The following is a 13,887-nucleotide window of genomic DNA, read 5'->3' on the forward strand; positions in this document are numbered from 1 at the left end:
AAAAGTTACTCTGGAACATTTTTAGAGTACAATTATTTTTACTGATACTATTTTCATGTCCCTTTAGGTGCCCTAACTACCATCAACAGACAGTGACAGAGAAGTGAGAATATGTTAAAAGCATCTAAAATAGCTTTTCCGTCAAAAGTGTTGGCATTTATTTAAGTCCCAGTATCTCAAAAGCCTTCAGGGTTAGGTGTTCGTGCTATACACTAACAGAAAGCTCAGAATCGCATTTCTCCAAGGGAAGGCGGCTTGCTTTTGGGCCTGTCACTGACCCGCAGCAGCATTAACAATAATTCAAGGACCAGAGTAAAATCAGGGGATGGAATCCACATTTGGTGAAGAGACTTATGTCTACATGTATTTTTGTTCCTTGTTTTAAAGGTAACTGTTTGAAGGTGCTTGGTAGTTTGCAATGTTAGTTCAGACACAAAGATTATTGGACAGAAGACAAGTGAAGCAGCCCAGAGTGCAAATTAAGTAAAGTTTATCTCATCAATGCAAAAAGAAAGGAATTTATGTCAAGGTTATCATTAGCATACATTATATATCTTTAGAAATACACATATATCTATTTGTATGTGACACACATGACTGTGCATATACACATTTAAAATTACCTTCACATCGAAATGCAAGGGACTCCAACTGCTTTCTGCACACGGTGCAAAACTTTTTTTTGTAATGTCCCGGAAGTCCAAAACAATGTGCAACTGGAACCTGTCAATGAAAATATACAGGGTAAATCTTTAACAATCACTGTCAGACCAATGACTATTAAGAAGAATTCTAAATCATTGAAAGTTCCTTTGTATACTATATGCTGCAATACACGACTTTATACTATGTGCACACACAGAAATGGGGAGGAACACAAATTGAAAACAAATACACTAGTTATATTATAAACCCCCATGCATCTCAAAATTTAAAAAGTGAAACAAGAAAAGGGTGGCACTCCTGAGGTTTTATTATTGAAATAGCACCCAAAGGCTCCAATTATTATCAGGGTCCCACACAGAGACATGGTCCCTGCCCTTAAGAGTATTTGAACAGACAAGACGAACACAAACAATATACAAGAAAAATGCCAAAAGATGCATATATATATATCCAGTGAATAATCATTTTTAAAATTAAAGATTTTCCTCCACCCTACTATGCTCCATGTCTTTTGGCCCATCTCAGTCCCATTGCCAGCGAAGGCCATGTCTATACTACGAAAGTACTCCGATTTTACAGAAGTCGATTTTTGGGAACAGATTGTATAAAGTCGAGTGCATGCGCTCTCGACACTAAGCACAGTAATTCGGCGGTGTGCGTCCACAGTACTGTGGCAAGTGTCGACATTCCGAGTGGTGCACTGTGGGTAGTTATCCCACAGTTCTCGCAGTCCCCGCTGCCCATTGGAATTCTGGGCTGAGCTTCCAATGCCTGATGGGGCCAAAAATTTGATGCGGGTGGTTATGGGTAAATGTCGTCAGTCAACCCTCCCCCCTTCTGTGAAAGCACAGCAAACAATCATTTCACGCCTTTTTCCCTGGATTGCCTGAGCAGACGCCATAGCACAGTAAGCATGGAGCTCGTTCAGCTCACCGCAGCAGTTATGACCATTGTAAACACCTCGAGCATTATCGTGCAGTTTATGCAGAATCACCACCTGAAAAACCAGGCGAGGAGACGATGGAAGCACAGTGATGAGGACATGAACACAGATTTCTCTAAAACTGCAGTCCCCAGCAATTTGGAGATCATGGTGTTAATGGGGCAAGCTCATGCTGTGGAATGCCGATTCTGGGCCCGGGAAACAAGCACAGAGTGGTGGGACCGCATAGTGTTGCGGGTCTGGGATGATTCCCAGTGGCTCCAAAACTTTCACATGCGTAAGGGCACTTTCATGGAACTTTGTGACTTGCTTTCCCCTGCCCTGAAGCACAAGAATGAGAGCAGCCCTCACAGTTCACAAGCGAGTGGCAATAGCCCTGTGGAAGCTTGCAACGCCAGACAGCTATTGGTCAGTCGGTAATCAATTTGGAGTGGGCATATCTACTGTGGGGATTGCTGTGATGCAAGTAGCCAATGCAATCATTGAGCTGCTGCTATCAAAGGTAGTGACTCTGGGAAATGTGCAGGTCATAGTAGATGGCTTTGCTGCAATCGGATTCCCTAACTGTGGTGGGGCTATAAATGGAACCCATATCCCTATCTTGGGACCTGACCACCAGGGCAGCCAGTAAATAAACCACAAGGGGTACTTTTCAATGGCACTGCAAGCACTGGTGGATCGCAAGAGACGTTTCACCAGCTTCAACATGGGATGGCTGGAAAAGGTTCATGACGCTCGCGTCTTCAGGAACTCTGGTCTGTTTCAACAGCTGCAGCAAGGGACTTATTTTCCAGACCAGAAAATAACAGTTGGGGATGTTGAAATGAAATACTTATCTTTGGGGACCCAGCCTATCCCTTAATGCCATGGATCATGAAGCCATACGCAGGCACCCTGGACAGTAGTCGGGAGCTGTTCAACTATAGGCTGAGCAAGTGCAGAATGGTGGTAGAATGTGCATTTGGGTGTTTAAAAGTGTGCTGGAACAGTTTACTGACTCAGACCTCAGTGAAACCAATATTCCCATTGTTATTACTGCTTGCTGTGGGCTCCACAATATCAGTGAGAGTAAGGGGGAAACGTTTATGGTGGTGTGGGAGGTTGATGCAAATTGCCTGGCCGCTAAATACGCACAGCCAGACACCAGGGCAGTTAGAAGAGCACAGCAGGAAGTGCTGCGCATCAGAGAAGCTTTGAAAACCAGTTTCATGACTGGCCAGGGTACTCTGTGACACTTCTGTTTGTTTCTCCTTGATGAAAACCCACCCTCTTGGTTGTCTCTAAATTCCCTGTAAGCCACCCGCCATCCCCACTTCGATCACAGCTTGCTTGCAAAGGAAATAAAGTCACTATCGTTTTAAAAACATGTATTCTTTATTAATTGATTATAAAAATAGGGAGATAACTCACAAGGTAGCCTGGGTGGGGTGTGGGCGGAGGGAAGGAAAAGGCCACTTTAAAACTTCTTGAATGACAGCCTTCTGTTGCTTGGGCTGCTCACTGGGTGGCGTGGTTGGATGCCCGGAGCCTTCTCCCACCTCCCCCGCCCGCGTTCTTGGGCGTCTGGGTGAGGAGGGAATGCGGTTACACAAGGGCTGCAGCAGCAGTCTGTGATCCTGCTGCCGTTCATGAACCTCCACCAGACGCCAGAGCATGTACGTTTGATCCCGCAGTAGCCCCAGTGTTGCATCATGTCTCCTCTGATCTTCCTGCCGCCAACTCTCTTCGCATTCATCGGCCACTTTCCTGTACTCTGCTACTGTGTCCCTCCACACATTCTGCTGAGCTCTGTCAGTGCCGGACGACTGCATGAGCTCAGAGAACATTTCATCGCGTGTATGTTTTTTTCACCGCCTTATCTGAGATAGCCTGTGGGAGGAGGGAGGCTTGAAACATTTGCAGCTGCCGGAGGAAAAAAAGGGAGTGAAGATACTTTTTACAGAACAATGGATATACTCTTTCATGGTGAACAACCCTATTCACATTACATAGCACATGTGATTTTGCTACACTGTCACATTTTGCATCTTATATTGAGTGCTTGCAGCTTTGGTGTTAGAGATCACACACGCAGTGCCGGGCAACAGAATTCAGCTTGCAGGTGGCCATGGTAAGCTATAGTCTTTCGGCTTCTGCAACCTTCATACCAGCCGCGCCCACCTCTCCCATACCAAGCAAAGCACGTTGAGTTGACCATTTAGTGCTGCAGTTTTCCTGTTAACGGGCAGCAGCAGAAACCAAACTAACCCCCCATTCCAATTCTCTGGGATGATTGCTTTACTCCTCCCCCCACCGCGTGATTGGTATCAGGGAAGATGCCTGCTAGCCAAACGCGAACAGCTCAGCACCAATGCCCCCCCCCCCACACACACACACCCCGCATGTCTAACTGAGGAGAGGATTTCTTTTCAGCCACAGGCAAACAGCCCAGTAGGAACAGGCACCTCTGAACGTCTCCTTAATTAAATTTCCCTATTTCAACCACGTTACCATGAACGATATCACTCTCCTGAGGATCACACAGAGATAAACGGATGTTGCTTGAATACCAGCAAACACCGGGACCAAATGCTGTCAGGCTTTGTCATGCAATGATACCAGATTACTTGCTACTAGCATGGCGTGGTAAAATGCCCTCCATGGAGGACAAAATAAGGCTGCTCTCCCCAGAAACCTTCTGCAAAGGCTTTTAGAGTACCTCCAGGACAACTTCATGGAGATGTACCTGGAGAATTTCCACTCCATCCCAGACATGTTAACAGACTTTTCCAGTAGCTGTACTGGCCACAAATGCATCCCAAGTCCTCAGGGCTACTTAATCATTAAAAAATGCTTGCTTTTATAACATGCATTATATTTAAAAAGGTACACTCACCAGAGGTCCCTTCTCCGGCTTCGTTGGGTTGGGAGGGTATTTCAGTCAGGGTGATAAAAAGATCCTGGCTGTCAGGGAGAACAGTGTGCTATGTGCTCTCCTCAAGCTTCTCCTCCTCCTTCTCACCTTCCCCATCTGCAAAATCCTCAGGCATGGCAGAGAGTACCCCATCATCGGAGTCCATGGACTGGGGTAGTGGTGGCGGGCCCCCCTAGAATTGCATGCAGCTCAGCATAGAAGCAGCATGTCTGGGGCTCTGTCCCAGAGCATCCGTTTGAATCTTTGGTTTTCTGGTACGCTTGTCTGAGCTCCTTAAGTTTCATACGGCACTGTGTTGCGTCCCTGCTGTAGCCTCCGTCCCTTATGGCCTCGGAGATTTTTTTGAAATGTTTTGGCATTTTGTCTTTTGGAACGTAGTTCTGATAGCACGGATTCCTCTCCCCATACAGCAATCAGATCCAGTACTTCCCATTCAGTCCATGCTGAAGCTATTTTTCGATTCTGGGACTGCAAGGTCACCTGTAATGATGAGCTCTGCATGGGCACCTGTGCTGATGAGCTCGCCTGGCGAAAAAGGAAATGAGATTCAAAAGTTCCCAGGGCTTTTCCTGTACACCTGGCCAGTGCATCCGAGTTCAGAGTGCTGTCCAGAGCGGTCACAATGGTGCACTGTGGGATAGCTCCCGGAGGCTACCTTCGAATTGCATCCACACTAACTCTAATTCAAAACAGCGATGTCGATTTCAGCGCTAATCCCCTTGTTGAGGAGGAGTATAGAAATCAGTTTTAAGAGCCCTTTATGTAGAAAAAAATGGCTTCGTTGTGTGGACGGGTGCAGGGTTAATTCAATTTAACGCTGCTAAAACCGAAATAAACTTGTAGTGTAGATCAGGCCAAACTGACCAAGGGTGTCCTCTCCACATGGCCCTCCTAAGGCACAAACTGACAATTACCCAAAAGAACAACTTAACCTTGCAAAGCCTGGACAGCAAAGACACCCAAGCCAAACTGCAGCAGTTACAACAGCCTGAATATCCCTTATTACAGTGAGGTGGAAGACAACCAGATTGTGTAAATTACTGTGCTGAATCACAAGGATGGATGCATTAGTATTATTGCGACATTGGGAGCCAAATCTGTGGCTTGGCTCAAAGAGGAATTGCTCAACTTCCCAATGGACAGTGGTATCTCAAGATTCTGTTGCTATGGACAGCACTAACAGGTTTAACAAAACATTTTTAGTACCGCTATACTCGTCTCATAAAGTAATGCAACAAAAAATCTAATTATTTCTCTCACATATTGATGATTGCTGCTAGATCGGGAAGTGCAGGGCCAATGGAAAAAAGCACATGTAGAATTTCATCTTCCAATACATTAGGAAAAATGCCCCAACTTAGAGTCTTTTAACACTCCATCTCCCTATTCATAACACAGCCTGGATCTAACAACAACAACTACAGCTGAATCTTTGGACTGGGTCTTTCTTCAGGTGCAATGATGCTTCCAAATAAACAACAGACAGGAATAAGGACGGCGATACTGAGTCAGATGAAAGGTCCATCTAGCTCAGTGTCCTGTCTTCCGACAGTAGCCAGTCCCAGGTGCCCCAGAGGGAATGAACAGAACAGGTAATCATCAAGTGACCCATCCCCTGTCTCCCATTTCCAGCTTCTGGCAAACAGAGGGTAAGGACTCCATCCCTGCCCATCTTGGCTAATAGCCATTGATGGACCTATCCTCCATGAATTTATCTAATTCTTTTTTGAACACACTGTTATAGTCTTGGTCTTCACAACATCCTCTGACAAGGAGTTCCACAGGTTGATTGTGCACTGTGGTAAGAAATACTCCTTTTGTTTGTTTTAAACCTGCTGCCTATTAATTTCATTTGGTGACCCCTAATTCTTGTGCTTTGAGAAGGAGTAAATAACACTTCCTTATTTACTTTTTCCACACCAGTCATGATGTTATAAACCTCAATCATATCCCTTCCAAGATGAAAAGTCCCAGTCTTATTAATCTCTCCTCATATGGAAGCTATTCCATACCCCTAATAATTTTTATACCTTTTTCTGAGCCTTTTCCAATTCCAAAATATCTTTTCTGAGACGGGGTGACCACATCTGCACACAGAATTCAAGATGTGGACGTACCATGGATTTATATAGAGACAATATGATATTTTCTGTTTTATTATCTAACCCTTTCCTAAGGATTCCCAACATTCTGTTAGCTTTTTAGACTCCCGCTGCACACTGAGTGGATGTTTTCAGAGAACTATCCACATTGACTTCAAGATCTCTTTCTTGAGTGGTACCAGCTAATTTAGACCCCATCATTTTATATGTATAGTTGGGATTATTTTTTCCAATGTGCTTTACTTTGCATTTATCAACACTGAATTTCATTTTGGCCATTTTGTTGCCCAGTCACCCCGTTTTGTGAGAGCCTTTTGTAGCTCCTCAAAGTCTGCTTGGGATTTAACTATCTTGAGTAGTTTCGTATCATCTGTAAATTTTTCCAACTTTACCCCTTTTTCCAGATCATTTCTGAATATGTTGAACGGTACTTATCCCAGTACAGACCCCTGAGGGACACCACTATTTATGAATGAAAAGTAAAAAACACGAAATGGAAAATTTTAAAGGATTATTTATGTATTTAATCCACACTTAAGACACACTAGTATTTGAAGTAGCATATTCCTGTCACATTAGTACACTCATTCAATAAGAGAGAAATACAAATGTCTCTTTTAGACTTTAGAATTCAAATGACTGGTGTCACAAAGTTCAGGTATAATTTAGGTTAATTACATTTTAAAATTTCAAATTTACAATTTTATATTACACACAGTCTGCCTCTTGAACTGAGTAATCCACGTACCCTTCATAACAAGCTACGACATCGCATCATTTATCATCATCTATGGCTCCATGACAATTAGCCTTGTCACATTTCTGATAAGGACTATCTGAAGTACATTTGGAACAATATTTCACTACAACATTGCACAATAAAAATCATTTCCAGTAAAAATGTGTTAACAGCAGCTTTTAGATGATACCTGAGATCACACAAATACCACATTTCCATACTCACTCCAGCAGACAATCCCACAGAATTATTTAGCAGGATCTGACTGTTCCTTGAGTATTAGGATTTTCCTGTATTTGCTAGCAGCAATCTGAAATTGATCAGAATCACATCATTCCAGTCAGCTTCTAAAGGGTTCGCACTGGGAAGCTCTAATATACACAGAACACAGACATGATTATGCTAAGCAATTCTATTCCGGAAATGTTCATGACAAAGTAAGTGAAACAAAAGTTTGTCAGTCACAGGATGGAGAAAGAGATCCCAGTTGATTGGATGGGTGCAGAATGATGGGACAGAGACTGACACATAAATGAAACAAGGGATGGTGAAATGAAAAACTAAAAGTAAAATACTTTTTTTTTTTAAATTGGCTGAGCAGATTCCTAACATGAATTGTTGATCTCCTAATCTGAATTAATTCAGATGGACAAAAGGGGGAAAGAAGATGATGATGATGATGAAAGGATTCCCTTCCTAAAGGCAAAAATACAACTAAAACACTGTACTTAAACATATTCCCAGGTATATTAAAATAGGAAAACATTAACGCTAAAGTTACAATCATAGATGCATAAATGTCAATATAATTCCCACGGCAAACATAACTCTCAGCCCTCCGTATATGCACTAGTTTTTAAATTTTCTATTAAGACATAAAATGGCACTTTGGTCAAGTTACATTGATTCCTATAAGTATACATGTATACACTGTAATTTAAAGTTTCCTAATATGCGTGTGTAACATCTCAACCAGAAGATTGTATTCACATTAGAGCTGGTCAAAAATTTTTCAGACGGAACACTTTTCTGTCAGAAAGTGTTGATTTGACAGAAGCTAAATATTCTGTAGCAAAAGAGAATCATAGAAACGTTGGACTGGAAGGGACCTCAGGAAGTCATCTAGTCCAGCCCCCTGTGCTGAGGAAGCACCAAGTAAACCCAGACCATCCTCTACGGATGTTTGTCCAGCCTGTTCTTAAAAACCTCCAATGATGTGATTCCACAACCTCCCTTGGAAGCTTGTTCCAGAGCTTAATTATCCTTAGAGTTAGGAAGTGTAATAGCTAGTGTTAAGTATCCCTTTGCTGCAGATTAGGCCCATCACTTCTCGCCCTGCCTTCAGGACAATCCCTTACCATGGAAGGTCTGGTGATGAGTTTGTAGTCCAAGTCCTGAAATAGTACTCATTTTGAAATGAGATTAAGTAGCTGTATTAATATTGTGCATTAAAAGCATGTGAGATGGCTTACATGGGCACAAAGAGTTATAATTTCTTGGTTCTCATCAATTACTGAGCTCCTTTTGCACTCCGATGACACTAAAATCAATCTGTACAGAACGATATAGAAACTTTATCCAAGAAATGCCATTAAAAATGTCTAAGTGCCAGTATAGTACTGACCAAACATCTATTGACACAAAGGACAGTGTTAGTGCTTATTTCAATTTATACCCTGAAATGCCCTTGAATACCCAGTTTATATATGAATAGAGTATTCCCTAATTCTTCATTTCAGCATTTTGTTTCCAGCCATAACTCATGAAGACATCTGAGCATTGCCCTTTGGATACTATCCTGCTGTGTAACTGGACATTGTCTTGCTGTATTACTTACTATATCATATAGAAATGTAGTGTACAGGGTAAACAAACTGCTTTTACCATCATCAAATGGCTCTGCTTTCAATAATCTTCAAAGGCCTTTAGTTGCCACCACTATAAACACTATCTTTTACGATGATTAACCTTATTTTCTCCTACATTTATATTATTTACTGACCATGGCACTTCTAAATTATGTTAAAAATTCTTCCTATCAGGTGGCTTAGATGCAGACTACTCTTCAGAAAGTGAAATCAAGAGTATTGTGTACATAGAAACATTAACTTGTATTGTGGTAAGGGGATGACTATTCTGTTTTCAGCTATCTATAGCAGCTGTACTTGCCTTTTCTAATTCTGTTTGGGATTTTCCAATTCTCTTAACCTTTGCTCTACAGATAAGCTCCCAACAATGCCACGCATAATTGCTTCTGGCTGACAAAACACTCACAAAAGTATATACCCAGTCAAAAGACTTAAGGCTTTGAAAGCATTCTCCCTGGGAGAACAATGTGTTATTGGAATGTTAGCTTTTAAAAAACTAACATTACATTAGATTGTAAGCTCTTCAGGGCAGGGCAGTACAGTGCTGTGAAACTGGGGACAGGAAAAATCAAAAAAAATCTTTCCAGTTGTTTGCAAAGCACTTGACACAATGGGGCCCTATTCCGGTTTGGTGCCATCGGGAGCTGCTATGATACATAATTAAATAATGAAAAAACAAAGTATGCTCAGAAGTCTGGAAATTCTCAGCTAACATTCGAACAACTGATTTACCATGGTTGCCATAATCCAAACCACTATCTGCTTTCAAAACAGACTTCCGTTAGCTGCCACATGAAGAAAGTGAATTCTGCCTTCCTATATATATTTATTCCACAAGTATGGAATTTGCTTGAGTGATATCGAGGGACTTTCTTCCTGAAGGGAAGGCCATCTGGCCTCACTCTTGTTTAAGGAACTTGGTTTTCACCTGTGACTGCTGAAAGTCATCGCATCATCATGACAGCCAGTCTTCAGCCCACCAGCAGGGAGATCTAATTACCAGCACCACAAAAACATGCGAGATCCTGTATTGTATTCCCTTCTCTTGTGTTATCTTCTGCCACCTGATTTCTATCTCACTCCTGGCTTTTCACTGAATCCTGAAGTCAACTATACTGGAGTCATCCAAACCTGCGTTGTCTAAGAAGAAAGGATCCAACCAGATGACAGCCCTGACAGGATCATAACTAACCAGGGTCAAAGCAGCAGATGTCTTGGTGGACTAGCCAGCCAAAGCATCCACTCGTAACTAACCAGAGATTCAGTGTTCCAAAAATATCAACCAAGGCCATATTTCACTCATCTTTTCTACCCTGTCTCTCCTCCACCTTTAGTCTGCCTGCTTATTAAGAACAGGATAAGTAGATGCCCTTCACATCAGGACAGAGTAAAATTAACCTTTGCCTCTTCAAAGAAAGGCTGTTCTGAAAATAAGAGACTGACAGTTTGACACCAAAAGGAGAGAGACTTTGATAAGGTTTAGCTAAGTCTGTTTTGCATAACCACTCAATCACAGTTTCAATATAAATGCTTGTTTTAATTTCATGTTCTTTCTCGGGTTTAATCAATAAACTTTCAATATGAATGAATACTTTTGGGTGTTTGCTAAGTAACTGAGTAAAACCAAGGGCTCTGTTTAAAAATAACCCTGAACCCACCTATTGCTATTTAATGTTGGACAATGAAAGAGTTCATGAACACCTTTAACTCTTTAGGCCTTTTAGATCATTATCAACACAACATGTCTTTAACACAGGGAAAGGACTTGGAAATATTACATATATGCAGAGTGGATGAATTAACATTACTTGAAATAAGCTTAATCTTCAGAATTTTCCTGACTTTTAAAGGGTTTGATCTCATAACAAAAACAAAAAAAAAAACCTAACAACCAGCAGAAGTCTACTTTTTCCAACTTCTCCCCCACCATGCAATTTCTTCTTTCAGACAATTTCTAATTTGTTATAGCAAGGGCACTACCAAATTCACATCTGTGAAAAATGCGTCACGGACCGTGAAATCTGGTCTCCCCCATGAAATCTGGTCTTTTAAGTACTTTTACCCTATACTATATAGATTTATTTCTCAAACTGGGGGTCCTGACGCAAAAGAGGGTTATGGGGGGGTTTGTAAAGTTATTTTTGGGGGGTCACAGTATTGCCACCCTTACTTCTGTGCTGACTTCAGAGCTGGGTGGCCGGAGAGTGGCAACTGCTGGCCAAACGCCCAGCTCTGAAGGCAGCGCCCTGCTAGCAGCAGTGCAGAAGTAAAGGTAGCAATACCAGACCATGCCATTCTTTCTTCTGCACTGCTTCCTTCAGAGCTGGGTCAGGACTCCTACAGTTATGATACTGTGAAATTTCAGATTTAAATAGCTGAACTTATGAAATTTATTATTTTTTAAAACCTATGACCGTGAAATTGACCAATATGGACTGTGAATTTGGTAGGGCCCTAGTTATAGCATTTTATTTTTCACCCCAGGATTAGTTACCTTTATAGTCCCTTTGAAAGATCTGAAGGTCTTTTGAACAGCCAAATAAGTCACTTCAACTGTTTCTCCTTTATCCATTATTTTGTTGAGATGCTCAATAAAATTCTAGTTTACTGTTAGGCTACAAAATACCTGAACAAAATCTTGATCACATCATGCTCAACTAGGTGTTTTAGAACGGTCTTTAATTAATACTTCAACCAATATACCTGATAATGAAGTAACACTCACTGGTCTAATTCCCAGAATAACCCCCTAGTGCCCTTTTAAAAAAAAAAAAATAGGTAAGTTTGCTACCCTCCAGTCTAGGAGCTGATTTTAATACACAATATCTTACATTTTTAAACAGATTAGTCACAGGAACGGAAGACATATCTAAATCCCCAGGACTCCTTTGAAAATCATAACACACTCACTCCCAGTTTCTTCAGAACTCTTGGATGAACGCAGTCCAGTCCCTGTGACTACCTGAAGAAGAGCTCTGTGTAGCATGAAAGCTTGTCTCTTTTAGCAACAGAAATTGGTCCAATAAAAGATATTACCTCACCCACCTTGTCTCTTTGCTATTCAGTTTATTAATAAATCTCAATTTATCATTTTATTCCAGTATTTCTTATTTTGACATTTCAGTCTCTGTTAATGCCTCATCTGGAAAGACTAGAAGTCTGGAGTAGATGTCAAGTCCACATCCTACGTGTGGGAGACTATTTCACAGAAATAATGTAGCTTCTCTACAACATTCACATCTGCCTTGATTGCTTCCTTGACACGTTGATTGTCCTGGGGACGCCTTCCTGCTTCTAATATACCTGAAGAATTCCCTGGGTTTTGATTTTTTTTTTTGCGGTATTTTTCAGTTTTCTCTCCAAATTTTCTTGGCTTTCCTTATATTTTACCAGCCACCACTGTTGTTTTCTAGTGACTTCACTTGATCTGGATTTTTATTTTTTGAAAAGTAGGTTTAGTTTGAATAACCTCTGATCTTGTATTTTAACTATATTGGGTTTTAGCTTGCCTTCCTGCTTTCTTTTTGGTTAGGAGTACATGCACCTTCTGTGACTGCTATTTATTTATTTTTATAAATTGGACTAAAGAACACAAGTAGTCTCCATGCTGAGTAACTATGCTAATTTCAGTACTTTTCTTGTGACAAGAAGAATGAGAATTAAAAGCAATTTCTGGTAAAAAGTCCAAAGTCTTTCACATACAACTTTTGTAATCAAGCAAGTATCTCTGTTAGAATTAACATTACAAAGGGGAGGGAACATATCAGAGGACCAGAAACGGATGAATACAGTTCAAATTAGCTAATATAGCCAATACCCAAAATTTCTATTGTGGCTGATGCAAGGGAAACAGTATAAATCTTTTTTTTTCTTTTTGCGAATACAGACTAACACGGCTGCTACTCTGAAACCAGTATAAATCTGTACATTACTTCACTGTATCAGAAGCAAATGTATTCCTACAGCTGACCCAATTTGTCTGAAATGTGTCATACAAACAGCAGATTAGACCCACTGTTGGTAGCAGTAGTCAAGGGCAGCTTTGCAATTAGAAAGCTTATTGTCAATTTCATGCAGTCTGAATACACAGGTCCCCTTAGATCCTAGGGTACTTCTATAGCAGAAAACTTTTTTGTACAGTTCTACTTGGAAGAGTTTTCTGCTATCAAGACCTGCTGGAGACTGTTCCTTTTTGCAACATCAAAAGCAAACCTGATAACTGAGAATAAAAGGACATCTCACCTTTATTACCACTATGGAAATCAATGCTTTTATGGATCCTATTAAGGGAAGAAAAGGCAAAAACAAGAACAGAAAATGAAATGACAACCTTCCAGGGAGTATCTATATCAGGGGTCAGCAACCCTTCAGAAGTGGTGTGCCAAGTCTTCATTTATTCACTGTAATTTAAGTTTTTGCATGCCAGTAATACATTTTAACGTTTTTAGAAGGTCTCTCTCTCTAAGTCTGTATTATATACCTAAACTATTGTTGTATGTAAAGTAAATAAGGTTTTTAAAATGTTTAAGAAGCTTCATTTAAAATTAAATTAAAATGCAGATCTTATCAGTTTAGTGTGATCCTTACCCTTGCTTTTCCTTACTGGAGTTTTCCAATAGCCCGCTGCCTGCCTGGGGACGAGTGAGGCCGGCGGA

General features: G+C 41.1%; 1 protein-coding gene across 2 annotated transcripts in view; it reads right to left on the bottom strand.

Moving 5' to 3' along the window:
• DGKQ (diacylglycerol kinase theta) overlaps positions 1 to 13,887 on the bottom strand; it is a 160,236-nt gene that overhangs the window by 88,678 nt on the left and 57,671 nt on the right. For both annotated transcript variants that reach the window (XR_006281247.1, XM_038403042.2), the window contains exon 3: positions 624 to 723. Coding sequence is in view for 1 of the 2 variants with exons in the window: in XM_038403042.2 (XP_038258970.1) it covers positions 624 to 723 (100 nt within the window). In the remaining variant the exon portion in view is untranslated. The remainder of the gene's footprint in view (positions 1 to 623; positions 724 to 13,887) is intronic.

This window comes from Dermochelys coriacea, chromosome 5 (assembly GCF_009764565.3).
Source record: "Dermochelys coriacea isolate rDerCor1 chromosome 5, rDerCor1.pri.v4, whole genome shotgun sequence".
NCBI lineage: Eukaryota > Metazoa > Chordata > Testudines > Dermochelyidae > Dermochelys > Dermochelys coriacea.